Source organism: Dipodomys spectabilis, unplaced genomic scaffold, assembly GCF_019054845.1.
Source record: "Dipodomys spectabilis isolate Male_0828 unplaced genomic scaffold, ASM1905484v1 ptg000095l, whole genome shotgun sequence".
Classification (NCBI taxonomy): domain Eukaryota; kingdom Metazoa; phylum Chordata; class Mammalia; order Rodentia; family Heteromyidae; genus Dipodomys; species Dipodomys spectabilis.
In genome coordinates this window covers 28,421,450-28,445,786 of record NW_024870772.1, presented here as the reverse complement: position 1 = coordinate 28,445,786, position 24,337 = coordinate 28,421,450, and the positions used below count along the sequence as shown (strand labels likewise).

At 36.7% G+C, this 24,337-nt stretch overlaps 1 protein-coding gene across 5 annotated transcripts in view; it reads right to left on the bottom strand.

Annotated features, from left to right (window-relative positions):
• Nup58 (nucleoporin 58) overlaps positions 1 to 24,337 on the bottom strand; it is a 58,053-nt gene that overhangs the window by 6,425 nt on the left and 27,291 nt on the right. For 3 of the 5 annotated variants that reach the window (XM_042685365.1, XM_042685366.1, XM_042685368.1), the window contains 6 exons: positions 22,254 to 22,372; positions 21,782 to 21,864; positions 14,937 to 15,138; positions 8,911 to 9,009; positions 7,412 to 7,507; positions 4,034 to 6,173 (listed from right to left, as the gene is read on the bottom strand). In XM_042685365.1, coding sequence (XP_042541299.1) covers positions 6,004 to 6,173; positions 7,412 to 7,507; positions 8,911 to 9,009; positions 14,937 to 15,138; positions 21,782 to 21,864; positions 22,254 to 22,372 — 769 coding nt within the window. In that variant the 3' untranslated portion in view covers positions 4,034 to 6,003. Of the gene's footprint in view, positions 1 to 4,033; positions 6,174 to 7,411; positions 7,508 to 8,910; positions 9,010 to 14,936; positions 15,139 to 21,781; positions 21,865 to 22,253; positions 22,373 to 24,337 lie in introns of those variants that run through there. The other 2 variants (XM_042685367.1, XM_042685369.1) reach the window with 2 other exon arrangements.

Sequence of the window (24,337 nt, the reverse complement as noted above, 5' to 3'; positions counted from 1 at the left end):
TTGAGTCTAAGTGACAGTTTTAACAAAACTTTTCAATAGGTCATTTTAAAAGTTAAGATGAAATCATTACATCTAGCCACGGCTTACCCTAGAAGGTCCAGTGAAAAGACGGTAGTATTATTTGTTTTCAAAGTGATGCCCACAGAGGTGGGCACTGGTGGCTCATGCCTGTTACCCTAGCCACTTAGGGGGCTAAGATCTGAGGACTGCAGTTCAAAGCCAGCTCAGGCAGGAGAACTGGTGAGATTCTTATCTCCAATTAACCACATAAGAGCCAGAAGTGGAGCTGTGACTCTAGTGGTAGGATGCTAGTCTCAAACAAAAAAGCTCAGGGACCGTACTCAGGCATTGAATTCAAGCCCCAGGACTAGCAAAAAATGAAAAGTAAACTATATATAAATATATATATATATAGAGAGAGAGAGAGAGACAGACAGACAGACAGACAGAGAAAGGAGGAGAAGAGGAAGAGAAAGAAAAAGAGCTGGGTGCTGGTGGCTCATGCCTGTAACCCCAGCTACTCAGAAGGCTGAGATCTGAGGGTCATGGTTCAAAACCAGCTCAGGCAGGAAAGTCTGTGAGACTCTTATCTCCAATTAAACACCAGAAAACGGGAAGTGGCGTGGTGGCTCAAGTGGTAGAGTGCTCACCTTGAGCTGAAGAGTTCAGAGACAGTGCCTAGGTACAGAGTTCAAGCCCCACAACCGATACCCCCACCCCAAAGAAAAAAAGGAAAGAAAAGAAAAAGCGAAGTGGTATGCACAGAACTGTACAGTCAATTAGGATGAGCTGGTATTCTTGAATCAACTTTACGAGAAAACTGCAAAGGAAATGGAAAATCAATATTTACTGTTCACTGGCAACAGCTTTCTCAATCCTTAAGAACATATAAGGGCTGGGGGCCAGTGGCTCACACCAGTAACCCTTACTCATAAGACCTGAGGATGGCAGTTGGAAATCAGCTCAGGCAGGAAAGTCTGACTCTTATCTCCAATTAACCACCAAAAACCAAGAAGTGGAGCTGTGGCTCAAATGTTAGAGTGCTTAGTAATGAGCAAAAGAGCTTAGTAACAGTGCCCAAGCCCTATGTTTAAGCCCCAGGACCACCTGTGTGCACACACATACAAAATCATCTTCACACAAGAAATTGAAGGACCCTGTTGAGGGGAGTCAATGGAGAGTGTGAATGGGGATGGATATAGTTTAAGTACTTTGCGCATATGAAAACAGTGAAATATATTGAAATTGTTGGGAGAATGATAGTATATGCAAATGTCACAATAATCCTCCCTCCAGTATACAAGTGATATGTGCCAAAATTTATTTTAGACAATCATATGCATACAAGTCACCTATTACTAATTTTTTTATTTCTGAATTGATATCTCCTCTTACAATTTTCTGCTTATCATTATCTATTTTTTTAAACACAATTTGTGGATATTAAAAGTTACAGGGCTGGGAAGGTGGCTCGGTGGTAGAGCGCTTGTCTTGCATGCCTGAGGCCCTGGGTTCGATTCCTCAGCACCACATAAGCAAAAAGAAAAAAAGCCAGAAGTGGCACTGTGGCTCAAGTGAGTGGTAGAGCGCTAGCCTTGAGCTGAAGAGCTGAGGGACAGCGCCCAGGCCCAGAGTTCAGGCCCCACGACTGGACCAAAAAAAAAAAAAAAAAGTTACAGGACTACCTAGCCTGCCTCCACTTGAACTTTGGCCCATCCACTTAAGAGTGACTACTAAAGTCGGGCACCCGTGGCTCACGCCTGTAACCCTAGCTATTCAGGAAGCTGAGATCTGAGGATCATGGTTCAAAGCCAGTCTGGGCAGGAAAGTCTGTAAGACTCTTATCTCTAATAAACCACTAGAAAACCGCAAGTGGCACTGTGGCTCAAATGGTAGAGCACTCGCCTTGAGCTGAAGAGCACAGGGATAGCGCCCAAGCCCAGAGCTCAAGCCTTATGACTGACAAAAAACAAAAAGTGACTCTACAAGTTATTTAATATCTCTGCTCCCAGTTCATCTGCAATAGTACCCACACTAAGGATTAAATGCACTAATATATGGAAAGCGTAGGATTAGCCTCCCCCCCCCCATACTTGGCTCACACTTGTAACCCTAGCTACTCAGGAGGCTGAGATCTAAGAAGTGTGAAGGCAGCCTAGGCAAGAAGTCTGCGAGGCTCTTATAGCTTAAATTATCTACCAAAAAGCCAGAACTGGAGAGTGGAGGTGTGCCTCAGCCTTGAATGAAAAAATCAAACAAGAGCACAAGGCCGTTTTCAAATGCCAGCATCAACACAAAAAACAAAACTTGGTAAATATAGCTGTTATTTACAACAGTGGAGCTGTATGTACATGAATAATTGATGCTTCTAAAGTATCAGGGTTTTTACTACCCTGTGCTTTAAAGTAGATTGTGGGCTGGGAGACATGGCCCAAGTGGTCAAAGGCCTACCTAAAGTTCCTAGCATAACACGTCCACTATAAGATCTTTTTTTTTGGGAGGGGGGGCATGGGGGGGTGGTGAGGAGTTGAACTCTGGGCCTGGGCGCTGTCCCTAAGCTCTTCAGCTCAAGGTAAGTGCTCTACCACTTGAGCCACAGCCCCATTTCCAGTTTTCTGGTGATTAACTGGAGAGAAAGTCTCACAGACTTTCCTACCTGGGCTGGCTTTGAACCGAGATCCTCAGATCTCAGCCTCCTGAGTAGCTAGGATTACAGGCGTGTGTAACCAGCGCCCAGTGAAAAGTTCATTTTTAGACAATCAAACTAAAACCTTAAAAGGCTAAATAACCTGCCCCAAATCATATAGGGGCAGGGCAAGGTTCTGAACCCAGGTGACTTAATACCTCATCAGGGGAAAAAAAAAAAAAAAAATCAACTAACAAAACTCCAAATATCATTAAGGAAAACCTTAAATAACTTAGAATAAAATAGACAAAGCCAGTAAAATGTAATTAAATGAATATGTACACTGACAATATATATGTATAAATACTTATGTTTATAAGTTCAACCTCACAAATATTCAGATCGATAATACCAGGATTACAGAGAATGCTAGGATATGGGTATTCACACACTGGCATCACATTTTAGAGAAACAATCTTACACTAAATATGGACCTTTTATACCCTTTTAACAATTCTTCCAGAATCAATCTAAAAAAAAAACATTAAACACAACTAACAGCTGACAAAATAAATACCAAGAAGCTAGAAAATGTGTTGTGTTGGTTAGGGGGTAAAGTCAATGGGAGGGGACAGATGACTAGAGAGACGAAAGTGGACAAATACAGACATACTATTCAATGTACATATGTAGAAATGGAACCAGGTAAACCGAGAGGATGGGTAAGATTTTGACACTAATCAAGATGCACTGCATTCACAAACTGTTCAACTAAACCCCCTTTGTACAACTAAAGATAATTATTTAAAAAAATAAAAAGAATGAGTCTAACTGCTACTAACAGGGAACAGTTGACCATTAGACATCTTCTATTTATCCTTGTGATACAGATGTAAATCTATGTGCACTGACACATAATGAGACTGATGATATATACCACTGACGGGAAAATATACAAACCACAGAATGACTTTTTTTTTTTAAAAATTACTTGTTAAAGAAAAAGGAGCTGAGAGAATAAGAGGAAAAAATGATGGACAGCAAAGAAAAAAAGGAACAAGAACAGGCATGTGCACACATATAATAAAAAGAACACTTTGGAAAGGTCTGCAGAGATCCGTCCAAGCCCTGAAGTGGACATGAATAGTCTGGGGAGAGCTCACCTGAGTCTACTAGAAGGAGTCTTTTCCTTTTCACACAATACTCAATGTTAGTGTGTTCACCATTTTGAGAAGACAAAAATCAGGTGACAAAGAACTTACTGTCCTGTATTCAGTCTTTGGCCAGAAAAAAACAAACAAACAGCAAGCAAGATATATGAGTCACTATAGTGTTAGGAAACTAAAAACAACCAAATAAAAAGCAATTATAAAATTACATAGTAAGAACAACTACTGACACCTATAAAAATTCAAAGCAACTGACACAATAGATTTTATTGTTTCCATAATAGGCGCTGGACAAAGTGAAGACAAGACAGTTAACAACACACTCAGACTCCTATCACAAATTAATCTGTTACAGATTTCCAGTGGTTCAACATATGAAAATGCAAAGTATATAAACAAAAAACATCAAGAAATATAAATATTCATATTTTTGTAACACAATGCAATATCCTTAAAAAAAAAAAACGTTTAACTGTGTACGTAACTGACAGTAATTGAAAATGCAAAGATCACAGCCCGTTCCTAACCTCCCCCCTGATCTGGATTTGGGGACTGCAATATTAGAGATACACAACAATAAAAACAAGTTGAGTGCTCAGAGACAAATAATTTTCCTAATCTTAATGCATAAAGATGCAAAAAAATCAACTTAATTAATCATTGTTAAAAGCAGAGAAATAAAAGACACCACTTTTATAATCAAACCCAACTAACATTATACTAAAAATATATATGTGTGCGCATACTTATATACACCATACCTATTTTAGAAAAACAAAGGTATCTTGGGGAAAACAATTCTGAAAATATTCACTGATGCACAGTATGTACAAACCTTCCATGTAAGAAATTAAAGTATTTCCATTGGACTTCTGTGTCTATAGCCTATCTGAAAACTGTACTTTAAGATAAACAGGCTTATCTAATGGTTTCTCTCTGGAATCACAACTAAGGCAGTTCTCTTTCCAAGGGCTCTCATTTCCAAGGGTTCTCATGCACTCAACACCACTACTAATAACATAGACAAATATTATACAGATGCAACCTGACAAGCTATGTGCTATCTGGAGCTCTGTTCATTGTCACTGGGGAAGAGTTTGTTAAAAAGAATAATTTTCTTTCTTAAAATACTTTCTCTATTCCAAATTAGGTATTCACTTAAGACATCACAAGGCTGAGAAGCCATTCTATTTGGTGTCAACAGCAATAGCCCTCTAAGAAGGAACTCTGTATTAGAACAGCTAGAGAAGTTCTCGCTGAAGTAACTAACAGTGCATCCTTCACCTGCATAGATTCAATTTGGCTTGATAGCTCTTTGAACCAGAACACCAGTCTGGAGTTCAAACACGCTTCTGAAAAGTCCATCTCAAGAGAAGGAAACAAGATCTCCTAGCAGTAACATGAGGACATACAGGGTAATAAAAGTTTGCTGAAATCTGGTGGATGAGTCTTACAGCATTCTTCATTTGGAGTAGCTGCTAAAGGCTAATGTTGAGACAAAAATGGAGAAAACTTAGGGCAGTGAAGTTGAGTCGGTCATATATTTATGGCAATAAGCGTGAAAAAGTCTTGCAAAAAACTGAATCGACAGAGTAACTCTAAGTGATCCATTCTACAAGCATTGAGGATTTGAAGCTTTAAAAGTGAAAACTTGAATACTCTTAGAAAAGGGGAACAGTCGGAGGCAAAAGTTGTGTGTAATTATATTTTTATATGCACACACAATTGTGTGCACTACTCTGTATATAATTACTTACATATTCACAAGATGCCCTGCAGTGTAGTTCAAAAAGGCCTTTTCAAGGAACAAACTAATTCTAGTATAGGCCCTAGAGTTCATACCGTCTGTATAAGAAACCAATGTGCATATATACACATAATATAAACCTTATCAACAAACACCACTATTAACACTAGGTTAAATTATAGATTTTAGGTTAATGGCTCTTTTACCACTATCAATCAGTAATGTAATCAGAACATTTCTTACATGGAGAGTAAAAACAATGAAAAAAATACAACTGTATTTAAGATTTACAAGAAAGATGATGTTCAGTGTGACAAACAAAGTAAGTTCCAATTCCAGAGAGGGAAAAATATCAAAACTTTATAAATCTGGGATGCAATCCAATTATTGCATCATTAGAAAAATAGATTCATAGAATGAACAACCCTGCTAAGGATTCTCTCAGCATATCAACCCGTGTTTATCTTTTTCCTCTTTTGTTTCCAGCTGGAGGTTTCTTCAACTGAAGGAGTTGTCCTCCTGTTCCAAAACCTGCAGAGGCAGGATTGGACACCCCAAATGTCAAACCAGCTGATGCCGTGATGCCAGGATTGCTGAAGTTAAACCCAGATGTACTTGAACTGCCAAAGCCTTATGTTTGGGGAAGAAAATATTCATATCAGAAGTTAAATCACAAACCAAACAAAAAAACAAATATGAAAAGTGGGAATGAGCAATAAATTTCTTCTACCTGAAAGAATATACAGTTTCTAAGAATAACAAATATCCTAGGCCTCTAGATTCCACGTCAGAATACAAGGAATTTTACAGGGAAATAATTTAGTGAACAACTGAGTGGCACCTTGAGACAGAAGTCTAGTGATGCAAGCTTAGAGAAACCATATCACCAATAACTGCAATCTACAGGAAAGCTCAGGGTGCCAGAATCTTTGCTACATCAAGGCGTCTTCCTCCTCAGCCCACTGAGAGTATTTTAGCATCAAGCAGAAGAGAGACTTTAATCACATCTGGACCCACCCTTGTACCCCAAGCCCTCCAGGGAGGTTTTGGCTCACAGTGCTCAAGACAATGAGTACAGCAAAAATCAGTCAGTACTTACTGCTGTGATTATAAGAACTTGTACATAATTAAGACCAAGTCCTACAGCTGCCCCAGATGCTAACACAATATTTAGCTTACAATCATGAAACCACTGAATTCTGTATAATACTCCTTAGAAGTACTGATTTTAAGCTAATAGTAAATGGAATTTCCTTCAAATTCTCTAATTTTAAACACACCTTTAACAGTGTTTTGCCTTTCTTTTCAACATGCATTGAACCCTATGCATTACACGTTAAAACAAGTCATTATTTATGAGTATAGGGTAAATGAAAAACAGACCAAATTTGGAAATTTTTTACTAAAAGAGCCAACAGATTATATGCATTTCAAAAATGAAATATAGAACCAAATGAATGATCATTTGTAAGGTTGTTATTTTCTTAAAATCAAGAGGGATTTTTAGCCAAAGAAAATTTCTTTGGATTAAATATGGTTTTTCTGGTTATATAATAACAACAACTAAAAAGGCTGAACTAAAGTTTCACAATGATGAGTTCATTTTCACAACAATGAGAAAACTGACCATGAGTTAGTTTCTAGAAACCAAACGAATTTCCATTTAGTTAAGAGGTGTTATTTAGTAAGTAAAACTTAGAAGTCTTATTACAAAGATCTACACACCTGCCCTTTAATTTCTACAAGAGAGAAAGCTATATAATCACTTAGGCTTGCATGCTTCTTTCAGGGTTATTGGAAATCACAACACGCATTTTCAATGATTTGCATCTTTAGATCTGCCTGGACTCAGGCAGGAGCACACAAACCTGCACTAAGACTTCCTGAGGGTTTATTTGTTGCTCCAAATCCAAATGTGGAGGCCCCTGTGGTGCTGCATCCAAAACCAGAGCTAGTTCCAAATCCTGGTGGAAGGGTAATAGAAAAATATACAATGGTACATAAAACACAGGTTAAAGGACACTTACAAGTCAAACCAAAATTACCAAAGTCTAATATATACAGTGTTGAGAACACTGGATTTATCAAGGAAATCTCCTTAATCCTTAAAAGTATTAAAACTTTTGATATATTTCTTGCAAAAGCGCTAGAAATTTCATTGACTATCCAAAGAAGGTTTTGGATAAAGTTACAGAAATATTTACTTGAGGGCTATTTATTCTGAAAAACAAAGACTGACTAAATTCATAAATAAGCATGACATGCACATTGTAAATATCAGTTACCACAGGATAATTTTATTCTACTCTTTGCCGAAACATTTTTGATTAATAATCTTAACCATTGAGAAACTGCCTAACTACACAAAAGCTAGTCACTGCAAGTCAATTCCATAGCAATAGCTTCTGAGCACACCACTATCCTAGTTAACAGTGGCAAACATGAAATGGGGCAGGTTTTTCCTTATTTTATTACAATTTAAATATTTTTAACTAAATCTGTTCACTTACAGATCCTAGGTACTTGAAGACTAATTCCACATGTGTTCTATATGAACACATTCAAATTCTTTTTAGGGTATGCTGTGATTGAGATGAACAGTTATCAGTGCCTTTAACTCTTAAAATGGCAAACTGGGTTACATAATAAATTACAGGAACTGGATTGCCTGCCATAATTCTAGTTATAGGACAGAGTCTATATTGAATTATCTTGATAGCTTGGGGGCCTCTCCTATTTTAATGGAAATAAGCCTTAGTCATCAGACTACAGTGTGATTGTCAAATATAATTAATGCTAGATTATCTGTATCAAAGAGTTGTGAGTGCATTTTTACTTAGCATGAGTTTTTGTTGAAAACTTACCTTACTAATTTATGAGATTATTAAAGTAAGTTCAACTACTGCCTCTAAGTATGTATACAGTCAGATCTGCCTAAAGTACTTAGAAATGGACACAAGTCAAGCTATTTACTTCATAACAAAATTAATTCCCCATTTAGTCTCATTTTGAGGGATGCAGGAGACAATGTAAATCATCCAGAAATATTAAGACTACTAAATTTTAAAAATTCAATTAAAGGTAAGGAATTCTCCAGTTCATTTCAGTATGCTGATTAGAGAACAGAAACTCCCTACCACTGATAGTTTAAACGCATTTTTGATTTAGTAATCACAGAAGATTGGAGTGATTTAAGTTCTAACTCTAACACTAGAAAGCAATGATTATGTTTAGAGAATCATCTTTGCTAGATGGAACTTTAACGTCCAAAATAGCAGCAGACTCTCTTAGATTTTTTTTTAAAAAAGCAGGTTATCAATTCAAATGTATAATAGTTCAATGAAACATTAGAAAAGTTAAAGTGTACCTCCGAGGTTTGAAGAACCTAAGCCACTTGATTGCAAGCCAGTACCAATACCTGAGCCGAATGGCGTTCCAAAACTAACTCCCAGAGATGGCTGTGGCCCTGGTGTAAAAAAAAAAAAAAAAAAGAAAGAAAAAGAAAAAAGAAAAAAAATGGGGGGGAAACAAATTTGCCTTACTCTTTCAAGATTAAAGTTTCTTTACCAAATTATTTTAAAACTAGAACAGAGATTACTTTTAACAAATTCTATTTTAAAACTTTTGTTTTCAAGATGTCTTTCTGATCTAACTTACCAGCCCCAAGTAATTTATCTACCTCCTCAAAAAAGTTTTTAAACAAAACTGCCTAGAAGAATCCAATTACAAGAGGCTTATTACAATGAAAAATATTAGTTTAATTGACTATATAACCTGAAGCCTTTAATATATCAGCAATTATAATTATTTTAGATATAGATCTACAATTATTTTATGATCGCCCAATTTGTCTTCTGATAAACTAGCTGGTAATTACATTTTATTTTTTAAAACAAGCTCCTAGTGCTAGAGTCAAATATCAATTAATTGATCCAGAAATTGACACAAACATGGCAAAACTATGTTACTTCATAAAAATACCTAATAAACTAGGCATAATATTCCTATATTATATATAGATAATAAATAGATAAAAAACAAGACAATGTTTAATTTTATTAAATTTATTGTTCATTTTAAAGCAAACCAATTACACAGTAACATGACAATTCCAACTTGTTCACAAAAAGTGATGATTGAGTTCTATTCTTATATTCTGCTACATCACACCACTTATCACCTGATTAAATGATAGATAATGAACATTTACAAAAGGCACCACTGCGCACCTTGACATATCAAATACATTCACAACTTCATTTCAGAAGCTCCTTTCCAACATTCTGGAAAATGTACTCAGATACAGAGCCACTTGTCATCCTTTTCCCATATGCTACTTTAAAGATTTTTGGCTGAGTTTGTTTGTCAAGAATAGCATCAAACTTACTAGCCCCTCTTTGCAACTATTTTTTTTAAACTAAGCAGAATACAAAAATCTAAAAATCTCTCATTTGATAAATAATTTATGAAAATTACTCAATAAATTTAATAGTACAATCTTCAGTCTTGTCTTTTTCAAGCACAGTGATCAGTGCATCTCAAAGTTTAGGGAATGCCAAAGTAACACACATATCAACATTTAAATTTTAAAAGAAATCGAAGCCTTCAAGTTGTCCAATGAAGAATGAGGTTTGTATATTCAAAAGGTAGTGTAAAATTATAAAGAATTAAGAAAAAAACAACAAAAGAGGAGGAACTACAATTTGCTACTCTGGAACAAAAACTGGACTTTCCAAATAGCTTTTATCCAGAAAATAAAAACAACTAATAGCAGCCAGAGTTTTTAATACTACTCCTAAAAAAATAAATTAAAAAAAGAATTTAAATTTTACATCCAGTTTCAGATTAATTTGAGAATAAATACCTGCCTAGCAGCTGTTTTGTAAAATGTTACTATAGGAAAAAGAAACTAAGCATATCATTTTCTTATTTCTAACAAAAATAATATGTAGAAAACACACGTCCAGTTTCTTTTACATTGAAAGACTTTAGTATCACGTGTTAACAGGAGGCACTGCTGGTGGAAGACCCTAAAGAATAATGTACACCACAGCCCTCAGCTTTACAGGTCATAAGTCACCCAAATAGCATGTTTTTTGTTGTGGATGGGTCTGACTTGAAGAGCAACAGAACAGTGTCTCTAATCATTATATTCAAGATCTCAAGACTCATATCTAATAATGACAAGACTTTTCATTGCACAAGAGATACATGATATTCTGAGCTTTGTACCTTCACACAAATTCTGAAGGCAAGATCATTTATAAAACTAGTAGGCAAATGTATAACATTTTTAAATAGTAAAAACTCATGGTAAATATCTCCCACACCAAAGTATTAGCATATATTATACTCTGGTCACCATATATATATGTATATTAGTTTCACTATTAGAAAGCAGAATCTTAAATACCTTAGGCAAAAGTTACGTAAACAATTCAAGTCTGCTTGGGATTTGAATACTCACTTAATGAGAGGCTCTTAGTTCCACACATAAAATCAAATTAATAGTAATATATTCCAATGATTGCTTAAAGTGAATCTTCACAAAGAGTAACATTTTACAAAAGTTGCTATATGATATAGTCACATACAACAAAATCAAGTTTAGCACTGTACTTCATATTTGCCAGAACATATTCTACTTTCTTAAATGTAAAACTGCCATTACAGATAAAGGATTAAAGTGCTAATTTTTCTTTTTAAAAAATTTCCACAATCAGCAAAATTTCCTAATGTAATTAGTGCTGTTAGTTCCTATGTGATCTTTTAAAATAATTTTTCCCCAAATACCAAAAATGCCTTTTTCCCAATTTGAAATTTTTTATTCTTACTGACTTAATGGGGAATATTCCTTTGGTTGTTAAATACAACAAAATCACAAAACCACGAGAAACTAAAATGTTAAAAAGGTTCCTATTTAACACTATACCTTAAACGTCCAAACCTTCACTAAAAGCTAGAAAGCAAAATTCCTCACAAATGTCTCAGCTTGCCGTAAAAACAGCAGCTAAGTCTCATGAGAAAAATCTTATTATGTAAACATCAAGAACTTTGAAGTGTCAAACACTACAGCAAAATCCAACCCCAGCTTGAAAAACAAAATGAAACAAAAAAACCTACCCTAAATTAAGATTATACGAAAAAGCCTAATGTGAAAGTCTAAGCATTTTAGGAAGCTTGAGAGACACTTGCAGACAAGTGCACTCAAGATCCACTAATATGCAACTTATCCACAGATAGATGATGCTCATTTCACTGCTGGTTTTTCATCAATTCTTGCTCCAGAACAAACAGCCATAAATCACACATGCCTAACCCCTATCATATATTTTTCTCACTAAGAAAGAATTGGGGGTTGGAGGTGTAGCTCAGTGGTAGAGCCAAGTGCTTAGCATATACCAAGTCCTGGGTTTAAGCCCCAGCCCCACTAAGGGCAAAAAAAAAAAAATTAATAAACTGAAGAAGGGTCTGAGTCATTTAAGTCTATCCGAAGACAACAGAGCAATTACTTTCAAATGGCAAGTCTAAGAAAGGTTAATTTATCCCTATTTACATTAATGAAATAAATCTACATGCAAATAAAACTGAAACTCCTCTAATAACTTACATTTCATACATTTCACCAATGGTGAATAAAAAGTGTAGAAGCTCTACCTAACTTCATCTAGATGATTTAAATTTGTTACTGGCACTTAAATTCATGAGGGATTAACTCCCTGGGCAGATAATAAAATGCAACAAATAGGGGCATCACTAAATGGTTAAACTAACAAAGTCATTACCTACCAGAGCCAATGAACCTCATAATCACAGTGAGGTTACTAATGACTAACAGCTGACATTATGAATGGGAAGGCTTAAAGGGAATGGACTAGCAAAGTCATTTGGTACAAGACATAATAGACATGTAATGTTTCTCATCAGCTGGCCTGTAATGCTGATATAACTATCCAAATGACCCTGGCAGAAAAAAAGGAGAAGAGAGCTACAATACAAAATTGTTAATACTATTGTTTAAATTCTTAATCCTAAAACTTCAACAACTCAAATTGAAAACACAGCTAAAGACTATGTAGATGACTAATTTCAGTTCTTGCCACTTAAGTAGACTCCAAAATTGCAAGCGTACTAAAAGCAGTAAACAGCCTAGCAAGCTGTGGCTCACTCCTATAATCCTAGTAACTCAGAAAGCTGAAATCTAAGGATCTCAGTTCTAACCCAGTCTGGGCAGACAAATCCACAAGACTCTTATCTCCAAAAAGCTGAAACTAGAGGCATGGCTCAAGCAGTAGAGTTCCAGCATGAGGGAAAAAGCCGAGTGAGAGTGCAAAGCCCTGAGTTCAAGCCTCAGTATGTACACACTACACACACACATATATACACACATACACACACACACTTGGGCAAGTGTCTACCAAAATTAAAACATATGACCTAATTAGAGGACTCTTTGGGATGATTACTCCAAATTAAACAAATGTTTACATGTTTTCTACCCACCACACAGAAAAAAGATCCTACCTGTATCATCTCTCTTGGTAACCCCTAAACTTAGCACAAAGTCAGCACTATATATAAAGGTATTTTCCCCCATATCTTTCAGCCAAAAATATGAGTGAAAGCCTAAAATTTCTCAAGATGAAACAGTCTACACAAGAAAGTTTTAATAAAAAAGCTGACAAGTGATCTTGCTTTATGCTTGGATATTCACCATAGTATGATCATGTAGAACACAACAGTTCAGGTAACTGACTTTTCTCATTTATTGATTCAAGGAAACCAATTAATTTTAATAAATACTCCAACCCATGCCTTCTGATCTATTTTAGGGTGAATACTGGTTTGAAAAAAGTAAAATGGCACTAAAGTTGGTTTGATTATAATCATGAGAACTGATAATAGTAATTATTGGATAGATTCTTTGGAGCAATCAACTTCATAATGGCTTTTTCCCTCCATACTGGAGAGTAGAGCCCTACATTCCAGCCAGCTACAGAGCATCTAGATAGTGCCTATGTTACCTACTATTCACATGGTCCAGCCACGGAATATAGTGGATTTGGCATAAATCTATCATCAGTCCTTCACTGATGGCAAAGCAATGATATCTCCAAACATGAAGGATTTCTTTAAACTGCCAACAGCAACCAGAGATGTTTCTCTAGTACAGGCAGCCTGAATGCAATTTAAGTACATATTGTTAAAAACTTCCTTTGCACTATAATTTACTACTGGATTATATGAACTACTTAGAAGACACATGCTATGGAATAAAAAGCCCACTCAAAAATTTATAAATGATGAAAGGACAAAAAAAATCCATATCCACTAAAACTACATTTTCCTATGACCAACTTCAAGCCTGATAAATAGGACAATAGATAAAATGAAATACTGTAAAACTACACCAGGAAGAATATTTCTACAAGTGGAATTAAACTGGGACTGAAAGGATCTGCTTTCACTAATTATAGGCCCAATTTCCCAGATGCTATTTCATGTGCAATCCACTTCTCAAACATCTTCCCAGCTGGGCATCAGTGGCTGATGCCTATAATCCCAGCTACTCAGGAGGCTAAGATCTGAGGATTGAGATTCAAAGCCTGCCCAGGTAAGAAAGTCCTTGAGAATTTTATCTCCAATTAATCCCCCCAAAAAGCCAGAAATGGAATGGTGGCTCAAGAATTAAAATGCTAGCTTGAGTTAACAAACAAAACAAACAAACAAAAAAACAACTCAGGCATGGTGCCCAGGCCCTGAGTTCAAACCCAGGACCAACAACAACAACAAAAAATCTATCTGTTGCTATGTCATTCATTTTGAGAAGATATAATTCTAGTGTATATCTTCTTCAAAATTTGGTTTAGAAAGTCTGTATCATTTCTAGACAAAATACATACAAATAAAATGTATTATTATCTTTTCAATATCTCTTCAGTCGATAAACACCCTGAATGTGGGCACGGTGCAGTCATTATGTAGAGAAAATGAAAATGCACCATCTACCAGTGTCACACATGAAAATGCAACATATGAATGGATGAGCTCTGATTATAAAACAATAAATGATACAATCACAATTTTAGAATCTAATACTATTCTTAAGTGTAATTCAGTAGTGAAACACCATGTTCTATAGGGCTTTTATAGCAATACAGCAAACATGTAAAGTCACAATATTCAATATCTGATGTATAATTATTGCTAGACTACCCTGCATTTCTTGTCAGGTATGTTTATAATTGTGTCTATCACAATTTTTGGATTGTACTGGAACAGCTATTTATAGAAATTTTATCAGTGCTCACACAAAAGGAAGACTTATATAAAACTGCACATAAATGCTCTGCATTTGAACAGTAAGAAGCTATAACTTGAATGCATTCAGACCTGTAGCAGGCTGTTGCTGCTGTGTAAGTGTTGCAGCCATGGCAACGGCTGCTGCATTTGGCATGGTGCTGAAAGGGGTGGGTCCAGTAGTAACTCTGGGTGCATTCTGCCACTTCTTAGCTTCTGTTCGCCTGGCTTCAAAAACATCTACAGCATCTCCCAAGAACATTTTCCGGTAGCCAAGGTACTGTTCCTTGAGCACCTAAAGAAGTAGGGAAAAAAAAACCTCAGGTTCCATGCTGATGGTAACAAGTAAATGCACCAAGCAGAGATAAGTTCCCAAATATAGTACCTCTATTATTTATATGGTAGTGAATTGTAAATTAGAGGGCAAGTAATATATATTGATTCAAGAAGTCTTGAGTGTGAGAGTAGCACCAGGGCTCCCTATTTTTGTCATATTTATCTTACAATATGCCACCTCACATATACTGGGTTATTTACCACAAATTAGCTAAGCTTTTAGATAAGCAGAGTAGTATTAAGTATTAATTTCATGAAATTTTCTCTCAAATACATACCTTTTCATAACTTTTAGACCGAAAGCCAGCATTAAATATAGACTTGTTAAATGTTTTCTATAAAAAGCTAGGTGACATGCTAAAGTACACAGAGGGAAGGTGGAGGGCATAATAAAAGCCCACTCTTTATCAGTACTGTTTCATTATTATTCAATGAAGATGGTTGAGCTAGCATACCTAAGGGCAGAAAAATGACCAAGTTATCCAATGTAACATAGATGATAACAGAAATGATCTAATTAGGTGAACAGAAGCTAAGAAGTGGCAGAATGCACCTAGAGTTACTACTCGACTCACTCTTTCAGCACTAATGAACTAATTTCGCATTAGTTATGAACATGTTAAGATTTTGCCTGATTATACTGACCTAGATATAATTTTAAGACAATGAACTCAAGAAAGAATATTAAGAATGTTCAATGTAATTAAAGTAGACATAGGGCTGGGAAGGTGGCTCAGTGGTAGAGCACTTGCATTGCACGCATGAGGCCCTGGGTTCCATTCCTCAGCACCAGATAAGCAAAAAAATAAAAAGCCGGAAGTGTGCTATGGCTCAAGTGGTAGAGCTCTAGCCTTGAGCTGAAGAGCTGAGGGACAGCGCCCAGGTCCAGAGTTCAGGCCCCATGACTGGACTCAAAAAATAAAAAATAAAGTAGACATTAAAAAAAAACAAAACACCTGAATGAATTCCAAGCAAAGGAAAAGAAATACCAGGGCAATGCAAGACAATAAAGATGAATTCGATAAAGATATGGAATATGTGAAAAATGAAATTTAAAACTCTGGAAATGAAAAACCGAGTAACTTGAAAATTCAGTTAAAAAGCTAGCTAATACACTAGATAAAACTGAACATAAATATCAGGGCTTGAAAATAAGATAGATGATTTAGAACATTCAGATAAACATAAAGAAAAATAATAAAGTATGAGTACAACATGAAAGACACTGAGACATAACTAAAAGATCAAATTTATAACTCATAAGCATAGGAAAAAAAGAAGTACAAGCTAAATGCATAGAAAATATATTCAATAAAGTAACAGAAAATTTCCCAAATCTTAAGAGATAGTCATCTAAATACAGAAGGCTTTTAGGATATCAAATAGACAAATAGAAAAGAACTTCTGTAAGACACAGTATACTCAAAACATTAAGAATATGCTATATATACATATATACATATATGTATGTACATATATAGAATTCTTTTTTTTAAATTGGCAATTAGTTGTACAAGGAGCTTTCATTTCATTTCCTCCCCTCCCTATTCTCCAACCAGGCTCACAAACCTGCTGTGTTCCATTCTACATGTGTACATATATGCTGTAAGAAGTACCAAGTCACATATAAAAGGCAAACCAATCAGAGTTAACGGGGTAACTCCAAATAACTCCAAATAATAAGCTAGGTACTGGTGGCTCACACCTGTAATCATAGCTACTCAGGAAGCCAAGGTTTGAGGCTGCTGATTCAAAGCCAGTCTGGGCAGGAAAAAAGCTTGGTGGAAGTGTGGCTCAAATATAAAAGAATGCAAGCTTTGAGCAAAAAACCCAAGTGTGAGCATGAGGCCCTGAATTCAAGCCCCAGTACCAGCATACATAACATACCCATAAAAAAAAAAACAAAAAAACAACTCTGAAAGTCAGAATGGCATGAAATTATGTATTCCAAAGCATGAAAGAAAATAACTGTCACCCTAGACTGTTATATCTGATTAAAAAAGCAATAACAACAAAAAATCCTAGCTGCGTGCCAGTGGCTCACGCCTGTAATCCTAGCTACTCAGGTGGCTGAGATATGAGGATCACAGTTCAAAGCCAGCTGGGGCAGAAAAGTCCCTAGATTCTTTTTTGTTGGTGGTGGTGGGGCTTGAACTCTGGGCCTGGGCACTGTCCCTCAGCTCTTCAGCTCAAGGATAGCGCTCTACCACTTGAGCCACGGCGGCACTTCCAGTTTTCTGAGTGCTTTATTGGAGATAAGAGTCTCACAGACTTTCCTGCCCAGTTTTGAACTGGGCAGGAAACATAAAAAAAAAAATAGTGGCCTTCTATACAATAACAATCAACTGAAGAAAGAAAGCTGGTCGCCGGTGGCTCACACCTGTAATTCTAGCTACTAAGGAGGCTGAAAGCCAGCCCAGGCAGGAAAGTCCCTGAGACTCTTATCTCCAATAACCCAGCAGAAAACCAGAAGTGGTGCTGTGACTCAAGTGGTGGAGTGCTAGCCTTGAGCTGAAAAGCTGAGGGACAGCACCCAGGCCCAGAGTTCAAGCCCCCAAAATGACAAAAATAAATAAATAAAATCCAATACTTAAGGAGTAAACTTAATTAAGGAGGTGTAAGACTTCTATGATGAAAACCATAAAACCGTCAAGATAATGAACTCTAAAAGATGGAAAACTGCAACGTTCAAGGAGCAGCAGAAGTAAAACAAAGGACAAATTGATATTGAGGAAATCTTGGAATGAACTAGCATTCAAGCTTTTCCTACCATATAAAGCTTTTTTAAACATTTGTCGCCGGTCCTGGGGCTTGAACAGAAGGCCTGGGGTCTATGTCTGAGCTTTATGCTCAAGGGCACCACCGTCACTTAAGCCACAGCTCTACTCTGGGCTTTTTGATGGCTAATTGGAGATAAGAGTCTCATGGACTCTCTCCTCTTTTGAACCTTCATATTCAGATCTCAGCCTCCTGAGAATTACAGGCATGAGCCACTGGCAGCCACCCAGCTTAAGGCTTTTTTTTAAAATTGGCTATTAGGTGTACAAGGAGCTTTCATTTCAAAAAGTCCATTTATGAATATGATGCTTCTTGATTCTCCTCCTCCCCTCCCTATTCTCCAACCAGGCTCACCAACCTGCTATGTTCCATTCTACATGTATACATAAAGTATTTTGTGTATATTTACCCTCCTCGCTCTAATAACTATACTCAACAACAAATGTTTCAACTTCCTAACATTTTTTTGTTAAAGTAAATGTTATTTAAAAGGGTTTTTTCATGGTAAGGGAATCTTTCAGTAACACATCAAAGACTTTAGACATAGGGCTGAAGATGTGGTTTAGTGGTAGAGTGCTTGTCTAGCATGCATGAAGCCCTGGGTTCAATTCCTCAGTACCACATAGACAGAAAAAAAACAGAAGTGGCATAGCGGCTCAAGTGATAGAGTGCTTGCCTTGAGCAAAAGAAGCTCAAGGACAGTGCCTAGGCTCTCAGTTCAAGCCCTAGGACTGGCAAAAAATAATAATAATAAAACTAAACAACAAATACTCTAGACATAACAAAGTAACACTACTAAAAAAGTTTCAGCTTCAACAAATTTCTCTGGCCCTATATGAGAAATCAAACTACTTTCTTCAATCTTGCTGGGGAATAAATGGTGACAATAATAATGAAAATTTAAGCCAGGCACTGGTGGCTCATGCCTAGCTACTCCTAGCTACTCAGATGGCTGAGATCTGAGGACCAAGGTTCATAGACAGCCTGGGCAGGAAAATCCCTAAGATTCTTATCTCCAATTAACCACCAGAAAACCAGAAGTGAAGCTGTGGCTCAAAGTGGTAGAACACTGGTCTTGAGTGAAAGAACTCAGGCTGTGAGTTCAAGGACCACAACCAACAAATAAAAATAATAAATAATAATTTTAAAAAATGAAAAATATTTAAGAGTACCATCATCCTTTTATAGAGTGGTCTGTATTTAATGTTCCAAAACTTCAAAACGAGTAGCTGGACATTCTAAAAACTAAAAGTTGGGAAAGTAAGGAGGCAGAAGTAGGTGTGCAATGTGAAGAAGACATTGTTGCTGAGCTTCCCCCATCTATCTTCTACTTTGCACATTCACATATAAAGTATCACACAGATTTTAGTCCTCTTTCAGATGCATAATAAGATCTGAGGAGCAGGGTTCAAAGCTAACCTGGGCAGGAAACCTCATGAGACTCTTCTCTCTAATTAAGCACACAAAAAAAGACAGAAGTAGAGCTGTAAGAATGCTAGCAGAAACACTCAGGGACAGAGCCCATGCTCTGAGTTCTAGGCCCAGGACCAGCACAAAACAAAACTAAGAGAACAGATAAAACATTCAGGTTACCAGGCACCAGTGACTCATAGCTATAATTCTAGCTACTCAGAAGGCTAAGATCTGAGGATCAGGGCTCAAAGCCAGCCCAGGAAGTAAAGTCAGTGAGACTCTTATCTTCAATTAACCACCAGAAAACGGAAGTGGTGCTGTGCCTAAGTGGTAGAGCACTGGCCTTTAGCTAAAGAGCTCAGGGGCAGCATTCAGGCCCACAGTTCAAGCCCCACAACCAACCCCTCCCCCCCCACAAAAAAATTCAGGTTATGTTTATTATGTTTTATAAAAATATGTTACCAAATAACATATGTTTTTCCAACTGCAGAGTAGAAAGCCTACTTTTAAAATGTGTACATAACATCTAGGGTGTGCTTTACTCCACAGGAAAGAGAAATTCTGCTCTGAGAGAGTAGAACTGGTTCAACAAACTGATACGGACCCTCATGGCTTGAGTGAGGTGGGAGCTCCTGTGCCTCTTAACAGCCATGCTCTACTTTTGGGCTTAGTTGAAAACCTGCATAATAACTAAGACTTTTGGGGCTGGGAGGGTGGCTCAGTGGTAGAGCGCCTGCCTTGCATGCCTGAGGCCCTGGGTTCGATTCCTCAGCACCACATAAGCAAATAGAAAAAGGTCGGAAGTGGTGCTGTGGCTCAAGTGGTAGAGCGCTAGCCTTGAGCTGAAGAGCTGAGGGACAGTGCCCAAGCCCAGAGTTCAGGCCCCATGACCGGACCCAAAAAAAAAAAAAAAAATCTAAGACAGACTTTAAAGTGACAATCTATTTTCATCTTTTGTTTTTTTTTGGGGGGGGGGGGTCCAGTCGTGGGGCCTGAACTCTGGGCCTGGGAGCTGTCCCTCAGCTCTTCCGCTCAAGGCTAGCGCTCTACCACTTGAGCCACAGTGCCACTTCCGGCTTTTTTCTTTTTGCTTATATGGTGCTGAGGAATCGAACCCAAGGCCTCAGGCATGCAAGGCAGGCGCTATACAACTGAGCCACCTTCCCAGTCCCATCTATTTTCATCTTACCAAATTAAAACAATGTTTATTACAGACTGTGATTAGGTTTCCAAGAAAATCTAATAAAAATTCATAAAATTTTGACGTAGTTTCAAATTTGTAAAAGCAAAAGGCTTAAAATGTGCTATCATTTAAAAAATGATCCTATTTAAATGGTTAACTTCTAAAATATTGATAAGCTCAATTAAAAATTGTTCTATACAATTTTTTCATACTTGCTTTTAGCTGCTTTGAATTCTAAAGAATTTCCCGAACCATGGATAAGAATTTATACTTGCTTATGTGGAAAAAGTGTATTTCTGCTTGATTATGTAAAAAAAATATACTTCAAACTAACAATAATACTTGAGGATAAAAATAGTTTTGGTTTGGAGGTATGGCTTAAGTGGTGAAGCACCTAGCAAGTACAAAGCCCCAAATTCAAACCTTAGTAACTAAAAAAAAAAAAGTGATAAATTACTCACACATTTAATAAGTACTAAGTGCTCCCTGTATTTAGATCAAAGAAAGGAAGTTGAAGGAATGACTCAAGTAGTAGAGTACTACTAAAGCAGGTAAGCTAAACAAATATGAGGGGCTGGGAAGTTGGCTCAGTGGTAGAGTGCTTGCCTTGCATGCATGAGGCCCTGGGTTTGATTCCTCAGCATCACATAAGTAGGAAAAAAAAAAAAAAGCCAGAAGTGGCACTGTGGCTCAAGTGGTAGAGTGCTACTTCAGCTGAAGAGCTGAGGGACAGTGCCCAGGCCCAGAGTTCAGGCCCCACGACCGAACCGAAAAAAAAAAACAAACCAAAAACCAAATATGAGGCCCTGAGTTCAAACACCAGTACTTCTAAAACCAGTAACAGTAACAGAACAAAGAAATGTTATAAGTAAATTTTTAATGCTATGGCCAACATACATTTAAAATACATATCATATTAATTTGGTACAAAAGGTTTTGCTAGGAATGTTTATTTTCTGCAGTGCTATTTATAGTGGTGAAGAGATGGGAACAATATGAATATCCAACAGAGGATGGGTAAAACAAATACTGATTCCCAATGTACAGACTGTATTGGGCACTTGGATCTTTTTGAAAAACAGACCTTTATCAAAGGCTGTATCTGGATCTTAGTCTTTTCACTGACATGTAATTTGAACTATTTCTGTATTAAGCATAACCACATGTATTTCCAAATGAACACTTCGATCTCGACATCCAGACGTATGTATTGACAATGAACGCTTACCTTAACATTTTCATGAATAGACTGAAGTTGTGCAGCTAAAGCTACAAATGTTTGATAAATTTTCTGCATAGCCATTGATAAATCTATAAAAGAAAATTTTATTGTAAAACAAATATAACCATTTTATTTTTCTACTACTCAAGTCCTGCTTTTGGTATAGTTAAAATGTAGGAAAAAAAACCTCCATCTATGTTCCCATACTTGAAAAGCTGACAGATAAAGTAGATTAAGAGAAGGACATCTGTATCAGTAATCTGAGAAGGGGCAGGCCTAAGACTTGCCCTCTTCATAACAGTAACCACTCATAGTGCAGTATTTTGTATTTACAGGGAAATCAAAGATGTTTAAGGGAATTTTCTTACAATAGCTTAAGACAGCCACTAGTATATACCTTCTATACAATGAGAGTTTGGTCTCTTTCTTACCATTAAAATAATATTATCACAAAGCAATTCCATAGTAAGCATGTTACCTTGAGGAGTTATATGTGAATTATTTGCTTGTGTGGCAAGATGGTTTTCTAGTTCTTCAATCTGCTGTCTATACTGCTGAAGCTGTACCTCAAATTGCTGAACCAAGATTCTGAAATAACTACAGAAATACATTTTAAAAGTCAGATAAAAATTTTAAAAACAATGTTCTCTTTATATTCAAAATACCAAATAAATACATGCATTCTTTTGAATGTGGCCTTTAAATCCTTTTTAAAAAAAATTTTATTGTCAAGGTGATATACAGAGGGGTTACAGTTACATAAGGTAGTAAGTACATTCCTTGTGAACTTATTACCCCCTACTTCATTTTTCTACCACTTTCTCTCCCTCCCCACCTAAATTAGTTTGATATATAATGCACAAATTATGGAAGAAAAACAAATGAAGGGCTGGGAAGGCGGCTCAGTGGTAGAGCGCTTGCCTTGCATGCATGAGGCCCTGGGTTCGATTCCTCAGTACCACATAAGCAAAAAGGAAAAAGCCCGAAGTGGCACTGTGGCTCAAGTGGTAGAGCGCTAGCCTTGAGCTGAAGAGCTGAGGGACAGCGCCCAGGCCCAGAGTTCAGGCTCCACGACCGGACCCAAAAAAAAAAAAAAAAAAAAAACAAATGAAGAGAGGAAGGGAGAATGCAGTCATAATAGTCAATACATAGCCTATGACACTAGGAAAGTTGAGGGGAGGGATTGCTTTAGGAGGGTTGAGGAAAATTGTTGAAAGGTGTGGTATCGATCAAGGTGCATCGTACTCAAACTGATTTGTGAAATGTTACAACTACTTAAAGATACAATAACTCAGATCATATCACAGAAGTAAAAACTTAGAAACACTGTAAGTTAACATCCTATCATTATTCTCAACATGGGACACAAATCTAAATTAATGGATATAATACTAAATAACTTAATAGTCTTTAGAAGTAACAGGTCACCCCAAATAAGGAAGGACTCAATAAATATTATAGACAGGAGTTTAAGAAGAAATTACAGAGATGCAATGTGAACCCTCAACAGGATCCTGGATCTGAAAAAGCACACTGGTGTAAACAGCTGTAAAGTTTCAGTAAATTCAATGTTTTAATCAGTAACACTGTACCAATGTTAATTTCCTGCTGTGATAACTAGTTACATATTAACCCTATGGAAAAGAAAGCAAGGAAAGGTATGAAAGGAAATACTATCTTTACAATTTTTTCTAAGTCTGAAATAATCAGATTTTATAACCAAATACTTACAGCTCTTATAGTAATAAGAGGAATGTGAGTATTTTCTATAAGAAATAAGCAACTTCGAAAGCTTTTTGAGAAAGTAGCACTGCTGTCAGTGTGAGGAACAAGTCAGAGGAAGTATAGTGCAAGCACATAACACACTGATCTGAGTAAGGTAACAGGAGTTCCATTGTAGGTTTCCTTATTTTGGTTAATTATACTAGGACATTAGCAATTATCCCAATTTTTAAGAAAAACACACTAAAATACTTGTAAATTGTTTTGAAGGAAAAATGTATACAGAGAACAAGAAACAAAACATGGTAAGAATGTTAATACATAAAGGACCTAGATGAAATCCACACAGGAAACTTTTGTGCTATTCTTGAGAGTTTTATGTCCCAAATAGTAGCATAATAAAAAGCTAAAAGGAAAAAAACACAGCCAGGAATCCAACAGACAAACTAACCACTCACCTCCTGTATGCCTCTGTATTCTTACCACCACCCTGCAATAACAGCTGTGGAGGTTTTGTGAATACAGTAACTGGAGGTCAGCATGGACAGTACCGAGTAAACTGTTCCACAATTGGTAAGCATCAGGTACATACCAGCTATCAAAATGATTCAAAGTTCAGATCTCAGCCTTCACTTATCCTTCAGTAAAATGGGAATAACAACCTACTGCCTTAGGGTTCTTAGAAGAAATAAATTTAAAAGGCCATGTAAAATGCATATTAATACAGCCTGCCCACAGAGTAAACTAGAAATATGTAGCTTGTATACTACTATTGTTCTGCTTTCTCTCTTTTAAAAATCTTGTAGTACAGGGGTCTGAACTCAGGTACCTGTGCTTGCT